Here is a 21,710-nt window from a genome sequence, read left to right as displayed (position 1 = left end):
TACATGGTTATATGTAGAGAGAATAACACATTTCTAAAACTAGTAACTAAACAGACTACTCAATAGACAAGCCTATTTCTCTGATAAGTTCGTAAGTCCTTTTTTTGTTCCTAGGTCTATTGCATATATACAGCCTCAACAAGTTGATAAAGATTGAAACATAACTTGCTAAAACAGCCCAGTTTTTCCCCCAATAATTTAGATTGCACCATCAAAATTGTTTTGAAACATAATTATTGTGAAATTTATCCTGGTTTCCATTGCTGTGAATGCCATTTTGCAAGCTCTCTCTCCCAAAAAGGATCAGCCCGCAAGGACATGAACATTTCTACATAATCATTACTGACTGTAAAAATCAGCTGTACTTCTACAGTTGCCATTTTAAATACAAATGCCCTGGTGTTTAAACCTTGAAGTTATTTTCACCTTTATCATTGATCAGAACCAATGGGATCAAACTCGGCCGGGGGAAGGGGGTGGGGCGGTTTCAATTACAGGCTGGCGATCTGCTCTACCAAATTACCATCCAGGCAACGAAGATTAAAATTCCGACCCCATCATCCATCTCACTATTCCTAGCAAAGTCAACTATGTTTGTGTACTTGTTACCAAATCAGCAACTAATACACTGAGAATTATCAAAACAACTGATTATTGGAGGAAAAATTATCATATTTAGGTTTCTCCCACTTATTTTTGCAAAGCCTTTGGTAAGACTTTCTTGTGCAGGAACCAATTTTTGAAAATGAAATCACTTAATGATGTTGGTAAAATATAGAGAAAAATATACATAATGATAATCTCTTTTCCAGCATAATATCTTGGTTTTGGATTTGTTGAGAGAATAGCATCTGTGATGCTTTCAATCACTGGGCTAAAGTCCTCCGCGGCAGCAGTGATGTATTTCAGGAATAGGTCTTTTGTCTCCAGCATATACTCTTCTCCGTAGTCCTGAAGCACTTCTGAAGAAACACTTCTTATGAGATGGTGGACTTGGTGTTCCCAGTATTCAGCATTACGTGATGCAGCTGAAAGATAGACACAAGGATAGCTAAACAGTATGAACCGACAGAAAAATGTACATTTTTCATTACATGAAAAAATACTGCCTTCTGGCAATGCAAATAAATGAGAAAGATGGGCTCTAGTCTTCATCAATAAATCAGAAAACTATTGTTGATTATGGTCATGAGTAGTGATAGAAAGATTTAGTCCTGAATTCTCTCAGACTTTCTGCTGCCATGCTGCAGTGACTTTGTCAGAAGTGTAATAGAAACCCAGTTTACACACATTAAATGGGGTTTCTGACGCACTTCCAATGAAGTTACAGCAGCACAGCGGCAGAAAGTCTGAGGAAATTCAGGGCCAGAAGCACAAGTTCTACAAGTAATGTAAATGTTAGGAATGGACTAAAATGAAAGTCCATGGATAGGTCCACTGTAGGACATCGGTAGCACTCACACTCACCCTTGTCAATCTGCTTGATTGGCACCACTGCCACTGGATTCAATATCCACCATTGGTGCACTGTATCTGCAGTATGTACCCTTTGCAAGATGCACTGCATCAACTGACCAAGCCAACTTTGACAGCACCTCCCTCCCCTGTGACCTCTACTACCAAGATAAACAAGGGCAGAAATATTACAGGAACACAATCACCAGCAAGTTCTTATTCACCTCGCACACCATCCTGACTTGGATATATATAGCCGTTGCCTCTTCGTTGCTGGGTCAATATTCTGGAATTCCACTACCTAACACCATAGTGACAGTACCATCAGCACAAGGACTGCAGTGGCCCAAGGCGGCAGCAGCCTACCACCATCTCAGGGCAACCATGGATGGACAATAAATGTGGCCTTCCCAACGTCGAGAGAACAAGTAATAAAGTTTAAGGTGGAACTTATCTATACATTACGGTGGATAATCAGGAAAACATTGAGAAATGTTTTCCTTAAAGAGGGCTGCTGGCATTAAGAAATTTCATGTCTCAATGTGCCAGAATGAGTTACAAGGATAGCCCATTGCCACTATACCTTTCTTCTGGAGACCTGTGGTCCAAAATGTCCTCCAAAATTTGGTTCTTAATAAAATTTCAATTATGCATTCATACATGGACAAAGAAAAAAAATCAAAAAGATCCAATATGTTGTATTTTTGGAACAGCCAAATAAAAGAGCTTGGGCATAGGTCTGAGTAAAAGGAAAATAACTACTCTCACCGGCCAACAGAAGCAAAGGAGAACAACCTGCATTTCAAATATTGGCAGTTTTGCTCCATTAGATACAACCGCACATTCAATATAATGCAAATTGACTTTCACTTTCAACTAAGACTTGATTAGGAAATCCTCCATAATACTCTGATTGTAGTGATACTAAAGTCATGCTGGTGGATACTGATGAAGGTCATCGACCTGAAACATTAATTCTTTCTCTCCACAGATGCTGCCTGACCAGATGAGTGTTTACAGCATTTTCTGTTTTTATATCTGAAATAAAAACTTGTTTTAAACAATGGAAATGTGATTTTAACTATGTTTTGTAATGGTCACCTCAGGCAGGACAATTAAAATTTTTGTTCAAGGGTCTGGAGGTACCTTAAATGTTAGAAGCGGGGACCAATTTTCATCCCCGTTTTCAGGTGGGAATGGGGCAGTAACGCAATGAAAATTGTGGCACAGCACTTACTGGCTCATTCCTACCGATGTCTGGACTGCTGCCATTTTGCTGGGGTCCTTTAAATGGGAAGCCCAGGCGCTCGGTGAAAACAGGTGGGCCCCCAATTTGCATGGGCTATGACATCAATAGGACCCGAATGGAATTTTGAGGAACCAATGGATGCAACAAGCGCCGCGCAACCTCCTCCCATTGGTACTTGCAAGAGAGTAGCCTAACCAGCGGTCCTTAAAAGGGGCCACTGATAGCTGTTCAGAGAAAAGTAAGTTTAAGGCATAACATTGATTTCTTGTGCGGTCAGGAGGAGCATTAACTGGTCCTGGCCCCACAAAAATTGAGCTCTGCGGTGCCTGATCCTCCACAGTCCTCCCTTGGGATCAAGTCCCCCAATACCTGCACCGGCTGGCCTCCATGCTGGAACCGCCACATTTTCAGAAGTCAGGTAAGTCAGAAGGGAGATAGCAGAGGCTCTGGCTACAATTCCTCAATCCTCCTTAAATATGCAAATTGTACCATAGGGATGGACAGTCGCCAATATAAAACCTTTGATCAAGAGAAGAATAAACCAGTTAGTCTAGCATCAGTTGTGGGCCAAAGTTTAAAATCCATAATTACTGGTAAAATTAGAGAATGTTTAGAAATGCATGGGTGAATCAAAGGTCAACCCACATGGTCTGTTAAAAGCCAGTCAAGTGTGACAAATTTAATAAGAATTTTTTTTTAAGCGATAAGGTGGGGTAGATTTTCGACCTCAACCCTTGGGCAATAATCCGATGGGATGGCTCACACGCCTTTAACAGAACCCACCTGATTTTCATTCCACTAATTTTAACGAGTGGCCTGACCTGCCCTCTTTGCTCCACCGCCGGACACTGATCTTTCAGCCATTGTCTGCATTTAAAGGTCAACTTCTCCTCTGTATGTTGGTGGTGAACATAATTGCCTATCCCTGCAGCCGTCGGAAGGGAGGGAACATTGGGGAAGTTAGTGGAAAGCAGCTGAGTGGCTTTGGATCAGAGTCTAAATGGAATTTGGCTCTAGGGATTATACTTTACTGTCTTAGGACTAAATCAGCAGATTTCTTTTCAACTGCTGGCACCAAAAATAAGAGACTTGGAAGCAAAACTATTTCTATTAGTTTGCCTCGATCAAGAATTATATAGTGTTATGAATTATGATTATTAAAGTTACTGTTACAAAGTGTGCCCATATATTTCATAAAAATGTACATAGTTGGCTGTATTCATAATTCTTACATTACAGACATTGATCGCTAGCAATATAAAAACTATTGCTATTCTACACTACAATGGGTTTACTCATTTAAAAAAAAAGTAAACAGGCAAATTAAACGACATAAAGTATTTTATAATTTGCCAATAGAAGGGCCTTGAAATAATGAAAACTTGGCGTATGCCATTATTACGGTGCAGAAATAGCAGATTACGGGGCGAGTTTTCTTATACTGTTACAAACTCCACGCCGTAATTTGCTGGGGCATTTGCGTCGGCCCCCACAGCGACCCTCGCCAGCCCACGCGGCGACCCCCGCCAGCCCGTGCGTGCGCGCGGCGACCCCCGCCAGCCCGCCGGCCCCCACGGCGCCCCCCGCCAGCCCGCGCCGGCCCCCTCGGCGACCCTCGCCAGCGTGTGCGTCGGCCCCCCCACAGTTTTCCGTCCACTGGGGAAAAAAAAATCACACCTGTGATTTTCCGATAAGCCGCCCACTGCGTGCCAGGCTCCACCTCAGGAACCGAATCTTGGAAAATTTTCCTCACAGTGTTCAGCATGCGCTCTAACTTTTGATATATGGCCTCAGCGGGTCAGGCTGCCGCTGGTAGTGCAAAGCCAAAGAATGACCCCTTAAAAAGGCGATTTTATATTTTCAAAAATGTTATCACGTCCTACTAACAATTAAATATCACAATTATTTTGATATTTCCTCTGTATGTAGCTTCAAATGAATGAAGCACGCGCAGTGCCCCGTGTGCTTTAATGATAGACATGACAGCCCTTTCCACCAGACACAAAGGACAGGCTCGTTCGGACAGACAAGTGAATACTCTGAGGAGAGCTATTATAGGCGTCTCCCACTGCTGGTGTGAGTGGGTTATGACAACAGCCACTGGTTTGCAACTTTTCATGAAGAAATGGTTGCATTCCAAACCGCAATCCCAAAATAGCAATAAAAATCCTGGAATCCCATGTAGTAAACGCAGAATTTGACTTGCAGTCAATGATTTACAGTGACTGATGACAGTCTTTGGCAGGAGTAAAAAAAATGACTGGAAGTCACCATAATGGTGACTTATTGGTTATTAGACTCTTCCACACAGCTTAAAATTGATTTTGGAACAGCTTGAACTGTTACTGGCCTCCAGGTATTATTTCACATATGAGTGATTGTTTTGATGTCCATGTCCATCATACCTCATGGGATCTGGCATTGAAAGGTCATCTAAATGAATGGAAACATATATAACAAACCACGGGCATCTTGTATCCGGACAGGTCCAATAAATATGCTTATATTGGGGTATGCTTTAAGCAATGGCTCGGTGCTTCAAATTATTCAAATGAAAAATATTAATTATATATTTGCCCAGAAATTTCAGTTTGGCAGCTGCACCGCTGGAAGTGAGTCAGTACCAGGACTTCAACCTGCCCATCTGATGATCTCCTCCCAAATCGCAGGGATGGGATCATTTGCATAAAAGGGGCAGGCACCCATGCCAGTTACAGCACCACTGAGGCAAGCACCCTTGTGGGGGTGATTACCAGAATTTCACAGGGGTCTCGCCAAAGTGTACAAAGAGACAAAAAGGTTTTGTGCTCACTTGCTCCTGGAACAACTTGCTGCTTTCCCAACAGCGATCGATCTTAGAGCGACGGTATTGTGGGCCCCAATTATGGCTGTTGTGTGGCAAGTCCTCCTGCATTAGTTCCATTGAATGTATGCTGGGTGGAACACTCAGGACTTCTGGGGCAGCCCAGGTTCCCAACAGCCCTACTCCCAAATGTGATGTGGGTACGTGTCCCCGTCCTCCCTCTGAAGAGTGGCCTGAAAGGGCAGAAACCCAGATTCTGCCCAGATTATGCCAATTCCACGCCTAAGATAGGTCAGAATTTCTAGCCTATATCCACACACAAGATCACTAAATTGTGTACATAATATATAAAATATTCTAAAGTTGAAAATTCTGTTAGATTTATGAGCAGAAAGATTGAGGGAGTTGCAATGGATTGTCAATTTCAAGTTTCTGTATATAATGGGTAGTAAGCTTTTCAAGATTTCCTGTTTACTTTTACTCCCTCCCTTCCCTGAAGCCACTGACTGATGCAAGCAGCCTTTCAGTGCCTTGCCCATTTGGCCATTCTTCATGTGCAAGCCTGTACAATGAGCCTTTGGCAGGCCATTAAACTATCAGCAACATCACAGCCAAACCCAACACTGTCCATACCCACAGTCCAAAAATCATACTTGACAGCCGGGGTTACTAAGATAGCAACAGGAGCAGGAGCCCTGGGACGCTGAGGTCAATTGTAGCACTTCTCTTACTGCCCCAGCTGAGAAAAGCTAATGGAGCACAGATCACTGATCAAATCTTGGACCTAGGAACATAGCAAACCTCGAGCCTGCTCTGCCATTCAATTAGATCATGGGTGATCTGCACCTCAATTCCACATCCCTTGATAGCTTTACCTAACAAAAATCTTTCGATCTCAGTCTTAAAAGCTCCAGTTGTCCCAGCATCCACTAGCCTTTATGGTTGCTGATCTGTATGCCTCAGTACCACAAGGGCATTTACTCACTGAGCAACTGGCAAACAAGCCTACTGTCCACTTTTAAAAAAAGAGAAACCAAGTTGAAGGGTCAAGGTGGACAGCAAGAATGGAAAAAGAGTAAAAGGAAATAGGAAGTAGTGATTAGGTGACATAAAAAGTCCCAGCGATAAAAACAGAGCGAGAGAGGAAAGAGGTGTAAAACACCTAGTGACATCAGCACAAGGGAAGGAGCTGATTGGTGAGTAGATGGTGAGTGTTTTTTAAAAAAGTTTATTTTTGTTTAGTTTAGTTAATAATAATAAATCGAGGTATGGCAGGGAACCTCAGACCCATCAAATGCATATCTTGAGCCATATGGGAACTCCAGGACGCTTCCTGTGTCCTGGACAACCACTGGTGCAGGAAGTGTCGTCAGCTGGAGGAGCTCAAGCTTCGGATTTCAGAGCTTGAGCAACAGCTGGCGTCACTACAGTGTATCTACGAGGCTGAGAGCTACATGGATAGCTCATTTCTGGAGGTAATCACCCCGCAGCTTAAGAAATTGCAGGCAGAGGGGGATTGGGTGACCACCAGACAGACAAGGAGGAGCAGGTAGATAGTGCAGGAGTCCCCTGAAGGCATCTCACTCTCTAACCAATACTGGTGAGGGAGAGAGTTCCTCTGGGGAGTGCAGCCAGAGCCAAGACAATAGCACCTTGGGTGGCTCAACTGTACATGGGGGTGGGGGAGGAGAAAGGTCAGGAGAGCAATAGTGATAGGGGACTCTATAGTTAGGGGAGCAGACAGGCTTTTCTGCGGCCGCAGACGTGATGCCAGGGTCAAGGATGTCACCGAGCGGCTGCAGAACATTCTGGAGGGGGAGGGTGAACAGCCAGAGGTCGTGGTCCATATTGGTACCAATGACATAGGTAGAAAGAGGGATGAGATCCTGCAGGACGATTTTAAGGAGTTAGGAATGAGATTAAGAAGCAGGACCTCAAAAAGGCAGTAATCTCCGGATTATATATCAGAGAATACAGCAGATGAATGTGTGGCTGGAGAGATGGTGCAGGAGGGAGGGCTTTAGATTCCTGGGGCATTGGGACCAGTTCTGGGGGAGGTGGGATCTGTACAGACCGGATGGGTTGCAGCTCAACAGAGCTTGGACCAATGTCCTTGCGGGGAGGTTCGCTAGGGCTGTGGGAGGCAGGGGGTTAAATTAATTTGGCAGGGGGATGGGCTCCAGGATGTAGCATTGAAAAGGAGAAACAAGGTGCACAAAGGATTGGGAGAGGGGAAGACAGCACTCGAGCAAGATATAGTACAGTAGTAGATGGGACCAGACTGTGAGAGAGTACAAGAAAGTCTAAGATAGGTTTACACTGCATGTCTGTAAATGCACAAAGAGCTGCAGCCGCAATTAGCCACATAGGAATATGATGTGGGGTTCATGGAGACCTGGCTCAAAAAAGAGCAGGATTGGGTACTAAATATTCCTGGATAAAAATGTGTTCAGGAAAGACAGGGAAGGAAAGAAAGGTGGTGGCAGTAATGATTAAGGAGAATATTGCAGTGCTGGAGAAAGAGGATGTCCTGGAGGGGTCAAGGACAGAATCTATTTGGCTACAGGTAAGAAACAATAGAGGTACCATTACACTACTGGGTGTATTCTATAGGCCATCAACTAGAGGGAACGAGATGCAGAAGCAAATTTGATGGGAAATTACAGAGAGGTGCAAAAGCCATAGAGTGCAATAACAGGGGACTTCAACTATCCAAATATAGACTGGGATAGTAATAAGGGGAAAGAGGGGGAGGAATTTTTGAAGTGTGTTCAGGATAACTTTCTTGACCAGTACGTTTCCGGCTCAACAAGGAAGGAGGCATTGCTGGACTTGGTTCTAGGGAATGAGGTGGGCCAATTGGAGCAAGTGTCAGTGGGAGAACATTTAGGGAACAACGAATCATTGTATCATAAGGTTTAGAACAGCTATGCAAAAGGACATAGACCACACGAGGGAGAAAGGTGGGGCAATTAAAGCCAGAGGTCCCTGGATGACTAGAGATAGAGTAAGGTGAATCAGAAAAAAAGGGGCATATGACAGATGTCAGTTTGATAACACAAGTGAGAATCAGGCTGAATATAGAAAGTTCAGAGGGGAAGTGAAAAAGGAAATAAAGAGGGGCAAAGAGTATGAGAATAGACTGGTGGCAAATATAAAAGGGAATCCAAAAGTCTTCTATAGGCATGTAAACAGTAAACAGGTAGTAAGAGGAGGGGTGGGGCTGATCAGGGACTAAAAAGGAGATCTACTCATTGAGGCAGAAGGCATGGCCGAGGTACTAAATAAGTACTTTGCATCTGTCTTTACCGAGGAAGATGCTGCCAGAGTCTCAGTAAAAGGAAGATGTAGTTGAGATACTAGATGGGCTAAAAATTGATAGAGGTACTGGAAAGGCTAGCTGCACTTAAAGTAGATAAATCACCCGGTCCGGATGGGATGCATCCTAGGTTGCTGACGGAAGTTAGGGTGGAAATTGCGGAGGTACTGGCCATAATCTTCCAAACATCCTTAGATACAGGGGTGGTGCTAGAGGACTGGTGAATTGCAAATGTTACACCCTTGTTCAAAAAAGGGTGCAAGGATCAACCCAGCAACTTTAGGCCAGTCAGTTTAACCTCGGTGGTGGGGAAACTTTTAGAAACGATAATCCGAGACAGAATTAGCAGTCACTTGGACAAATATGGATTGATTAGGGAAATCCAGCATGGATTTGTTAAAGGCAAATCATGTTTAACTAACCTGATAGAGTTTTTTGAGAAGGTAACAGAGAGGGTAGATGAGGGCAATGCAGTTGATTGTGTATATGGATTTTCAAAAGGCGTTTGATAAAGTGCCACATAATAGTGTTGTCATCAATACTGAAGACTATGGAATAAAGGGGGCAGTAGCAGCGTGGATACAAAATTGGCTAAGTGACAGGAAGCGGAGAGTAGTGGTGAACGGTTGTTTTTCGGACTGGAGCGAGGTGTTCCCCAGGGGTCGGTACTAGGACCACTGCTTTTCTTGATATATATTAATGACTTGGACTTGGGTGTACAGGGCACAATTTCCAAATTTGCAGATGACAAAATTGGAAGTGTAGTGAACAGTGAGGAGGATAGTGTTAGACTTCAAGAGGATATATGATGTGGAGATGCCGGTGATGGACTGGGGTTGACAATTGTAAACAATTTTACAACACCAAGTTATAGTCCAACAATTTTATTTGAAATTCACAAGCTTTCGGAGGCTTCCTCCTTCCTCAGGTGAATGTTGTGGAAATGAAATCCTCGAACCCTTCGCATTTATAAATCACAGAACAATGCCTGGTGATTACAGATAGTCTTTCCAACTGCCCGTTGCCACGGCAATCACAGTGTGCAGACAGAGAGGTGTTACCTAAAAGGCCACCGAATATACAAACCACCAAAAAAAAGAGGCAGAGACATAGAAAAGACAGCAAATGACCCGTTATATTAAAAACAGATAACATATGTTCGCTGGTGGGGTTACGTGTAGCGTGACATGAACCCAAGATCCCGGTTGAGGCCGTCCTCATGGGTGCGGAACTTGGCTATCAATTTCTGCTCGACGATTTTGCGTTGTCGTGTGTCTCGAAGGCCGCCTTGGAGTATGCTTACCTGAAGGTCGGTGGCTGAATGTCCTTGACTGCTGAAGTGTTCCCTGACTGGGAGGGAACCCTCCTGTCTGGCGATTGTTGCGCGGTGTCCGTTCATCCGTTGTCGCAGCGTCTGCATGGTCTCGCCAATGTACCATGCTCTGGGGCATCCTTTCCTGCAACGTATGAGGTAGACAACGTTGGCCGAGTCACAGGAGTATGAACCATGCACCTGGTGGGTGGTGTCCTCTCGTGTGATGGTGGTATCTGTGTCGATGATCTGGCATGTCTTGCAGAGGTTACCGTGGCAGGGTTGTGTGGTGTCGTCGACGCTGTTCTCCTGAAAGCTGGGTAATTTGCTGCGAACGATGGTCTGTTTGAGGTTGGGTGGCTGTTTGAAGGCGAGTAGTGGAGGTGTGGGGATGGCCATAGCGAGGTGTTTGTCGTCATTGATGACATGTTGAAGGCTGCGGAGAACATGGCGTAGTTTCTCCGCTCCGGAGAAGTACTGGACGACGAAGGGTACTCTGTTGGTTGCGTCCCGTGTTTGTCTTCTGAGGAGGTCTATGCGATTTTTCGCTGTGGCCCGTCGGAACTGTTGATCGATGAGTCGAGCGTCATATCCCGTTCTTACTAGGGCATCTTTCAGCGTCTGTAGGTGTCCATCGCGTTACACCAGTATCCCCCACGATGACGGCATCGCTGTGACAGCATCAATACTCAACACCAACAACAGCCAATCTCCAGACGCCATCCTACAACTCATCCGCTTCATCCTGGATCACAATGTCTTCACCTTCGATAACCAGTTCTTTACCCAAACACACGGAACAGCCATGGGGACCAAATTCGCACCCCAATACGCCAACATTTTCATGCACAAGTTCGAGCAGGACTTCTTCACTGCACAAGACCTCCAACCAACACTATACACCAGATACATCGACGACATTTTCTTTCTATGGACCCACGGCGAGGAATCACTAAAGAGACTACACGATAACATCAACAAGTTCCATCCCACCATCATGCTCACCATGGACTACTCCTCAGAATCAGTTTCTTTCTTGGACATACGAATCTCCATCAAAGACGGGCACCTCAGCACCTCACTCTACCGCAAGCCCACGGACAACCTCACGATGCTCCACTTTTCCAGCTTCCACCCTAACCACGTCAAAGAGGCCATCCCCTATGGACAGGCCCTGCAAATACACAGGGTCTGCTCAGACGAGGAGGAACGCGATGGACACCTACAGACTCATTGATAGACAGTTCCGACGGGCCACAGCGAAAAATCGCATAGACCTCCTCAGAAGACTAACACGGGACGCAACCAACAGAGTACCCTTCGTCGTCCAGTACTTCCCCGGAGCGGAGAAACTACGCCATTTTCTCCGCAGCCTTCAACATGTCATCAATGACGACAAACACCTCGCTATGGCCATCCCCACACCTCCACTACTTGCCTTTAAACAGCCACCCAACCTCAAACAGACCATCATTCGCAGCAAATTACCCAGCTTTCAGGAGAACAGCGTCAACGACACCACACAACCCTGCCACGGTAACCTCTGCAAGACATGCCAGATCATCGACACAGATACCACCATCACCACGAGAGGACACCACCCACCAGGTGCATGGTTCATACTCCTGTGACTCGGCCAACGTTGTCTACCTCATACGTTGCAGGAAAGGATGCCCCAGAGCATGGTACATTGGCGAGACCATGCAGACGCTGCGACAACGGATGAACGGACACCGCGCAACAATCGCCAGACAGGAGGGTTCCCTCCCAGTCGGGGAACACTTCAGCAGTCAAGGACGTTCAGCCACCGACCTTCAGGTAAGCATACTCCAAGGCGGCCTTCGAGACACACGACAACGCAAAATCGTCGAGCAGAAATTGATAGCCAAGTTCCGCACCCATGAGGACGGCCTCAACCGGGATCTTGGGTTCATGTCACACTACACGTAACCCCACCTGCGAACATATGTTTTCTGTTTTTAATATAACGGGTCATTTGCTGTCTTTTCTATGTCTCTGCCTCTCTCTTTTTTTTTGGTGGTTTGTATATTCGGTGGCCTTTTAGGTAACACCTCTCTGTCTGCACACTGTGATTGCCGTGGCAACGGGCAGTTGGAAAGACTATCTGTAATCACCAGGCATTGTTCTGTGATTTATAAATGCGAAGGGTTCGAGGATTTCATTTCCACAACATTCACCTGAGGAAGGAGGAAGCCTCCGAAAGCTTGTGAATTTCAAATAAAATTGTTGGACTATAACTTGGTGTTGTAAAATTGTTTACAATTGTCAAGAGGATATAGATAGGCTGGTGGCATGGTGGACATGTCGCAGATGAAATTTAACGCGGAAAATTGCGAAATGATCATTTCGGTAGGAAGAACGAGGAGAGGCAATATAAACTAGAGGGCACAACTCTAAAAGGGCACAGGAACAGAGAGCTCTGGGGGTATATGTGCACAGATCGTTGACAGTGGCAGGGCAAGTTGAGAAAGCCCTTAAAGCATATGGAATCCTGGGCTTTATAGAGGCGTAAAGTACAAAAGCAAGGAAGTCATGATGAACCTTTATAAAACACTAGTTCAACCACAACTGGAGTATTGTGTCCAGTTCTGGGCACCGCAATTTAGGAAAGATGTGAATGTCTTAGATGATGCAGAAAAAGGATTTACTAGAATGATTCCCGGGAGGAGGGACTTTAGTGATGTGGATAGACTGGAGAAGCTGGGATTGTTCTCCTTGGAACAGAAAAGGTTGAGAGGAGATTTGATAGAGGTATTTTAAATCATGAAAGGTCTAGAGAGAAACTGTTCCCATTAATGGAAGGGTCACGAACCAGAGGACATAGATTTAAGGTGATTGGCAAAAGAACCAAAGATGACATGAGGAAAAACTTTTAATGCAGCAAGCAGTTTGGATCTGGAATGCACTGCCGGGGTTGGGGGGTGGTGGAGGCAGATTTAATCGTGGCTTTCAAAAGGGAGCTGGTTAAGTACTTGAAAAGGAAAAAAAATTGTAGGGCTACAGGGATAGGGCAGGGGAGTTGGACAAGCTGGACTGCTCTTACATAAAGCCGGCACGGACTCGATGGGCCGAATGGCCTCCTTCTGTGCTTTAGCCTTTCTATGATTCTAAGACTGTAGGAAGACAAATACTGAAGGTGGTAAAGGAGTTCCACAATTTTGAGGTCCTGGGAAAGAACGAGTTACAGTAAGAGACTGTGCGATGACACTTTATAGTATCCTACTGTAATTTTTGTTACAATATACATAAAACTCAGAATCTAGAAGAGTTTGGATAAAATATTGTGCTGGATATTTTATTTAAGTATAAGGAAACAGAGTAAAAGTTGCACTGTAACTATCTAAATTTGCATTGTGTTATCCAGGCCAATCTGTAAATAGAGGGTGTCCAATGGATTCAGCGAGTTTCTTGTATTGGCTTGAGTGAAAGGATACCTGACACTCAGGCTCACTGGTGAGGTATTCAGCTTATTCTGTGGGGCTCACTGTTCTCTGGAATCCCAGCACATTCTTCCAATTAATGCTGCACGGCACTGCCAGCTGTCAAGTGATAGGCCACAGATGTGCATTCTGTTCATTTGTTCAGTGTTCAATGGAATGATCATTCAGACATTCCCACAGAATAGACTGCAGCAACCATTAACTTCAGTGCAATTATTTATAATGGAGTTTTGCTTTGCTTGTTGAGTGAAAATCATGGAGCAAAGTTCCATGCAAAATAGAAACAACCACTCCCTTCCCAAAAGCCTTTCTTGCATTGTGCAGCTGGCCTGTGCAAGAGCACTCTGATCTTCAACACTTTGGTTAATTTAACAGGGTCTGGCTTCATGTGTTTCTAAATATGCTCAGATGGCACAAAGTATTTCTTTTCATAAAGAGTCGTTGCCCCTGGAACAAACACTGATAAATATGGAGTCACTTCAGTCCTTTGAAAGGGGACTTGACAAGTGCCTGAAAGAAGAGGACACTTATAGTACATTAGTTAGTTGATTGTGAGACGTCATAGGCAACTGTGATGTTCTGGACCTTGTTTGATTGCTGAGGGAGTCAGAAGACTTTTTCGTAAATTGGCCACAGGTCTCTTGCTCTGTTTTTCTTTTCTCTCAAGGAGGAAAATAGTCAGCAGTTCATAGACTCTTGCAGCACAGGAGGAAGCCATTCAGCCCATCATGCCTGTGCTGGCTCTTTGAAGGCTGTCCAATTAGTCCCACTCCCCTGCTTTTTATTCATAGCCCTGCAAATTTTTCCTTTTCATATATATCCAATTCCCTTTTGAAAGTTACTATTGAATCTGCATCTACAACCCTTTCAGGCAGTGCATTCCAGATCATAAAAATCTGCATAAAAAAGTCTCCTCATCTCCCTCCTGGTTCTTTTGCCAATTATCTTAAATCTGTGTCTTCTGGTTACCGATCCTCCTGCCAGTGGAAACAGTTTTCACTGTTAATGCAAGGGAGGGTTAGGAGTCATGATGTAAAGGGTCTCATTAATCTGATGCAGCCAGATGGCTCTGGTAGCTGGCAATTGTTCTTCAGCACTCTCCACGTCAAACTGCAAATGACGAAATTAGGGCTAAATTTGTTTCTTTGCTAACTTTAGGGTATATAGTTGATTAGCACGCTCTACTGGTAAGGACAAAATACCATTAGAAAATGCTAATGGTATATTTGACCATGTTCAACAATGCCCTGAATATCTCCAGAAATAGACTGATGAATATTTTGATTTTTTTTCCCACAAAAGCCAATGTGTGCTAATTTTGGCCTTCGGATTATTAATGGAACTTGTTGCACAGTCAAAGCAAAGAGTGAGTATTAGTGTGACTAACAGGGGAACAACAAAGTACAACCTATGCTGGCTTTCACCATTATGCCAAATAATACCTACCTGTTTTATAGGGTCCAGGAAGTATGATGCAGACTTTCACTCCCCAGTGGCTCAATTCCAGGCGTAAAATATTTGTGAATAAGGTGAGTGCAGCTTTTGAAGCTCCATAAGCCACTAAATAGAGAAACGGAATCTCTCCTGGAAGGAAACAGATGAAAGATTAGTTACATTTTTATTAAATAAAATGCCAGATACTGTACAAGATTTTTGATTCATGACTTATCAATGGATTTTGTTATTGGATATTTTTGAACATAATTATTATACCCTTAAAACATGTCAATGAGATCACCAATATACATGTAATCATTTTGTGTATATTATTAGGTGGCTCATATCGGGTTGTTTATTTTAGTATTTTACTATCTAGTACAGTCAGTATAGACAAGTTGTAATTTTAATTTAATTTTAAAAGATTAGTTGTCAGGGACATGCATGAAGCACTGCACAGTCAGCTGTACAGTGGCAACAACTGCTTAGCTGTTGCTTAAATTTTAAAATTCCACTACAGGAAGGGGACAATATTTTAAAGATGTATAAACGGTAAAGCAGTGCATTGATGGATTAACACACTGCCTCGTGTAGTAGCCGATTGAAAGGCAGGGGGGGATGGGGACGAATTTCCTCAAGAGCTTCTCCCGCTCCATCACTGTAACTTGGGCAGAGATCCCTCCATGGCCTTATCCATCCCTATCCCTCACCTTTTCTATAAAAACTATCTGCAGCTCAATTCCACTTTACATAAATAGCACTAAGTAGGCTAACAAGATATCAAAACGGTCCCTGTAAATAACCATCAACCATTAAACAGTTTGCCAATTTCATAGACATGTGACTCCAGGACCCTTGTTAATTACAATTGATCTGACGCGATGTGAACAAATATATGTCTCCTTCCACATCCATTCTTCAGCTAAGCCTGGGGGTTCAGCATTTATTTTAATAAGATATTGTGCACTTTGTACCAGTGTGTTTTGCAAGAGACTAGCTAATATCCTGTTCAGCCTCACACATGACAGCTCTTTTTTTGGAGGCAAAATTGGATGGGGGTGCGGCTTCTAATCGATTAGCCGATCTGCCGGCTCACAGTTCTGCAAGCATCCACTCTCAACCAACAAGGTGCCACTGTTTTTAAACTGGTATAATAATATTTTGATTACTGATTTGGCAGGGTGAACGAGGAGTATGAGCTGATAAATCAGCAGTTGGATCAGGTGGTGAAAAAAATGACATTTTAAACCCATCAACCCGAAATGAAGTCGGAACCATAAACACATTTTGTCACGCATCCTTTGGCATCTATTACATCTCTCTTGAATTTGGTTTTTGTGTGCATATTATTCATTATAGCTTACCCACTGGACTGGAAACATTTACAATTCTGCCTTTGGCTCTGCGTATCAAAGGAAGGAGGCCCTTTGTAATAGCTATTGCACCAAAGAAGTTAACTTCCATGCAGCTTCTGTAGTTTGACATGGCCGAGAGTTCAGCATCACTAATGTTGAAGCACATTCCGGCATTGTTGACCAAACCCCATAAACCTGAAGAAAAAGAGTACAATAACTTCTTAGTGAGGCTGGTGTGTGGGTTCATGAGACTGTGCAAGTCTGAGGCTACAAAAGGATAACTTTTTAAATACTTTCTCTGCATCTAGTTTGGAACTACTGGATGGAAATTCCTGGGCTGTGCATTCGCTGTTTCTGGAGATGCACTCCCTGGGAGTGCCAGATCTCAGTCACTCCTGCAGAGTAAAGTTTTGTTCCATTTACAGTCAACATTAAACCCAGGATTTTTTTTTACATCTTGCACATTTTTTTCTGAAAATTTAAGACCTAAAATGGAGTCTGCTAAGTTATTGTGGCCAACTTAGCCGGGCTCAGGCTTGTTTTGGAATGTGGCCCTTATTTGTTTCATGGGGGTGTCAAGAGTAATATTGTTACAATATAATCCCTCTCACACCCCATGTAAAAGGCTCCCCCTTGTAGCCTCCTCTCCTCCAGCACCATGGATCGATCATTCCCCAACAGAGAAACCAGAGAGGTGACTTGCTCCCAGGATTCTGCCGACAAGATATTTGGAGACGTGCGAGAGAGGAGTTGGTTCAACTTCCCCTTTAATTTTCCCTGCCTCTTCTAGTGAAGCCCCTCGACAAAAAAAAAATAACGTGCATCCTTTTACTCCATGGCTCAGGGAGCTGGTACACCAATACACTGCACCGCTGGACTGCACTGACCCAGCCCAATTATAATATTGTAGTTTACAGCTGTGATACTAACTTTTTGGTCATGGCCACATTCCCAAGCAGTGACATCCTTGAAAGCCATTGTTGCTCCAACATGCTGCACTATGGAGTAAATGGATCTGCAGTCCCAACGCTGAGCTCCTGATTTCAAATATACCACCCTGAGAAGTCGCAGACACTACCTCAAAGACAGTGATGGGGTTGGGGCGGAATGTTTTGGGGATGAGAGCTCCATGAAAAACTGCATTTGTTAAATCTATAGGTTGTACATGCTTTGTGAATGCCAGGATAGCCTTGATCCCCTAATAACATCCCTTTGCTTTCTGTCACTGGACAGCAAGAGAGAACTATACCAACTAGGTTGGTCATGAGTGGAACTCCAGAGAAACATGGTGCAGCAGCTCTCTGAAGGTTGTAGAGGGTAGTCACATTGGTCCATGGGAGTACCAAAGCATTATAGTTTACAGTAAAGTTATTGGACCACAACCATTCTAAACAAATTAGAAAAAAAAAGTATTGTTGTTCCACTAGTTACCAAAGAGGTTTAAGAACTAATGGGAAAATGCCATGACCGTCCCATGTTCTTTTAAAGTCATTCTTCTGGTAAGAATTTTAACCATAACAGTTACGGATATGAACAGGTCGATAATTCACTCAGACTGAAGAACAAACCACAGTCTGATCACCACCTGTACTGTGTGCTAACACATGCATCATGCTGTGCCATGTACAAAAACAAAACCCCCTCAGACAGTTCAGGACACAAATCTTGCAAGGGGGCGGGGAATTCACCAGCCTGTATCAAAGCTAAATCTAAAAGGATAATTATCTGACGTGCTGTTTGTTCTCTGCCACCCAACCTCAAAGCTTCTATTTCCGTTGGAATACCTGTTACCATGGCAATGTAGTCATGCATATAGTTTAAAAGTGTAAAATGACTAAACAAAATACTATCTAATTTACTTTTGTCTCAATAGTTTTTTTGGTCTAAGGGATGGTGTTTTTGCAGAGAAAATGTTTGGCCCAAAATTCCAAGATTTGTTTTGGAGCAAAAAAAGTTGTGTAGTTCTGGCTTAGAGAACTGGAATTTGGAGCGCAAATTAGATGTGCCAGCTCTACACCCATTCTAAAATACACAGTAAATTACAGTAGAAAAACCTAATCAATCATAGAAGGTTATGAGTCCGCGCCGGCTCTATGCATGAGCAATCCAGCAAGTCCCACTGCCCTGCACTATCCCCGTAGCCCTGCACATTTTTCGTTTCAAGTACTTATCCAGTTCCCTTTTGAAGGCCATGATTGAATCTTCCTCCACCACTCCCTTGGGCAGTGCATTCCAGATCCTAACCACTCGCTGTGTAAGAAGTTTTTCCTCATATCACCTTTGGTTCTTTTGCCAATCACCTTAAATAGATGCCCTCTGGTTCTTGGCCCTTCCGCCAATGGGAGCAGTTTCTCTATCTACTCTGTCTAGACCCTTCATGATTTTGAACTCCTTTATCAAATCTCCCCTTAACCTCCTGTTCTAAGAAGAACAACCCCAGCTCCTCCACATAACTGAAGTCCTCATCCTTGGCACCATTCTAGTAAATCTCTTCTGCACCCTCTAAGGCCTTGACATCCTTCCTGAAGTGTGGTGCCCAGAATTGAGCACAATATTCCAGCTGAGGCCTAACCAATGTTTTATAAAGATTTAGCATAACTTCCTTGCTTTTGTACTCTCTGGCTCTATTAATAAAGCCCAGGATCCCATATGCCTTTTTTAAAGTCTTCTCAACTTGTCTTGCCACCTTCAAAGATTTCTGTATGTGCACCCCCAGATGTCTCTGTTCCTCATCCCCTTTAAAATTGTACCATTTAGTTTATATTGCCTCTCCTCATACTTCCTAACAAAATGCATCACTTCACACTTCTCTGCGTTAAAATTCATCTGCCATGTGTCTGCCCATTTCACCAGTCTGTCTATGTCCTCCTGAAGCCTATTACTATCCTCCACGTTGTTGACTACATTTCAGAGTTTTGTGTCATCTGCAAACTTTGAAATTATACCCTGTATACCCAAATCCAGGTCATTAATATATATCAAAAAGAGCAGTGGTCCTAACACTGACCCCTGGGAACAGCACTGTATACTTCCCTCCAGTCTGAAAAACAACCATTCACCACTACTCTCTGCTTTCTGTCCCTTAGTCAATTTTGTATCCATGCTGCTACTGTCCGTTTAATCCCATGGGCTTTAATTTTGCTAACAAGTCCATTATGTGGTACTTTATCAAATGCCTTTTGAAAGTCCATATACACATCAACCGCACTATCCTCATCAAACCTCTCCGAAACTTCAAAGAACGCAATCAAGTTAGTCAAACACTATTTTCCTTTAACAAATCAGTGCTGACTTTCATTTATTAGCCCATACTCTTCCAAGTGTCAATTTATTCTGTCCCGGGTTATTGTCTCAAAGTTTCCCCACCACCGACGTGAGGCTGACTGGCCTGTAATTGCTGGGTTTATTCCTGTCCCTTTTTTGAATAGGGGTGTAACATTTGCAATCCTCCAGTCCTCCGGCACCGTCTCCATATCTGAAAGGAGGATTGGAAGATTGTAGCCAGATCCTCTGCAATTTCCACCCTTACTTCCCTCAGTAACCTAGGATGCATCCTATCTGGACCGGGTGACTTTTCTATTTTGAGTACTGCCAATCTTTTAAGTACCTTCTCTTTATCAATTTTTATCCTATCCAATATCATTACTATCTCCTCCTTTACTGCTATAATGGCAGCATCTTCTCTAGTGAAGACAAATGCAAAGTATTCATTTAGTGACTCAGCCATGGCCTCTGCCTCCACAAGATCTCCTTTATCCTTAATCCATCACACACTTCCTTTGACTACCCTTTTACTATTTATATGTTGTTTATAAAAAGACTTTTGGGTTCCCTTTTATGTTAGCTGCTAATCTGTTCTCATAATCTCTTTGGCCCTCTTATTTCATTCTTTAGATCTCCTCTGTACTTTCTGTATTTAGCCTGGTTCTCTACTGTATTATGAACCTTACATTCATCATAAGCTTCCTTTTTCTGTTTCATTTTAATCTCTATATCTTTAGTCATCCAGCGAGCTCTAACTTTGGATTCCCTTCCTTTCCCCCTCGTAAGAATGTGTCCATTCTGTATCCAAACCAACTCCTCCTCAAAAGGCCTCCCATTGTTCAATTACTGTTTTGCCTACCAATTTGATTCCAATCCACCTGGACAAGATCACTTTTTAACTCACTGAAATTTCCCCCCCTCGAGTTAAGCATTTTCACATTTGATTGTTCCTTATCCATTTCCATAACTATTCTAAACCTAATGACATGATCACTGTTCCCTAAATGCTCCCCCATTGAAATATGCTCTACCTTCCCCACTTCATTCCCCAGAACAAGCACAGTTTTCTTCTTGGTTGGGCTAGAAACACATTCTTCCAGAAAGTTCTCGAACACATTTCAGTAATTCCACCCCCTCTTTACACTGTTACTGTCCCTGCCTTCCCATGTATGTCCTTATAATGGAAGCAGAACAGGAGCAGGAGGAAGAGGTAATGAGGGAAGGCACAAAGGATAAGGCTACACAAATAAAGACCACCACTTAGGCAGTAATCTTCCACCAGAGACTACAGTGCCCGCCACTCTCTCGATGATGCCTCAGAAGAGGTCAGCTTAAGGAGACAACAGTTCATAACTGTCTCCCATTGCAAACTGACCTCCAAGTATCCTCCCAAACATAAAGAACAGACTTTGTGCAGAACACTGGACTTCACATCATGGTGATTTTACTGTGCGTATATTAATTTACAGCACTCTTCTTATTACCACTGTGCCTCTCTCTCTGCTGTGCTTAAACTCCGCAGGGGTTTTCCACCGCCCCCACCCCCCCCACGCCCAAACCGTCGGAGACATTGCAGGCTGGATTTAGAACAGCCTGCACACCTCTGCAAATTTAAAGTAGCTGGCCCTGCAATTTACAGCGAGGTCTGGCCCCACTTCAGTTCCAATGGTACAGCGGTGCTGTTGGAATTCTGGGCCCACTGTCTCAAAGTTTCTTCCAAAAAGTGGTAGACAAACCAGATATGTCATTGCCCTTCTGTAGTGTTACAACAATGATCACTAAAATTTATTCCTTTCAATTTATGCACAAAGAGTAAAAAAAATTCCATGTTTCCAATTAACATCAAAATATTCTAGATACCATAAAATCTGGTGTACAAGTCACTCCTATTTCATATAATTGCCATTCGGCCAAATAATATTTTACTAGTATATAAGCCACCCACTATATTTAAAGCACATGAAAATACGCATAATGATTTATAGATCACATACATAAAGTGGGTGGGAAACCAGACTCTGGGGATTTGTGGCAATCTGTTTGCAATCCCAGCCT

The 21,710-nt window shown here is 43.5% G+C and overlaps 1 protein-coding gene across 1 annotated transcript in view; it reads right to left on the bottom strand.

The window, feature by feature from the left end:
- Positions 1-690: 690 nt before the first annotated feature.
- Positions 691-21,710, bottom strand: part of hsd11b2 (hydroxysteroid (11-beta) dehydrogenase 2) — a 46,536-nt gene continuing 25,516 nt past the window's right edge. The window contains exons 3-5 of the mRNA XM_067997449.1: positions 16,401-16,586; positions 15,046-15,183; positions 691-1,028 (exon numbers count right to left, since the gene is read on the bottom strand). Coding sequence (XP_067853550.1) covers positions 691-1,028; positions 15,046-15,183; positions 16,401-16,586 — 662 coding nt within the window. The remainder of the gene's footprint in view (positions 1,029-15,045; positions 15,184-16,400; positions 16,587-21,710) is intronic.

The sequence above is a fragment of the Heptranchias perlo genome, chromosome 16 (assembly GCF_035084215.1).
Source record: "Heptranchias perlo isolate sHepPer1 chromosome 16, sHepPer1.hap1, whole genome shotgun sequence".
Classification (NCBI taxonomy): domain Eukaryota; kingdom Metazoa; phylum Chordata; class Chondrichthyes; order Hexanchiformes; family Hexanchidae; genus Heptranchias; species Heptranchias perlo.
Note: the sequence above shows the minus strand (reverse complement) of the source record. Positions and strands in the feature narration are given on the sequence as shown.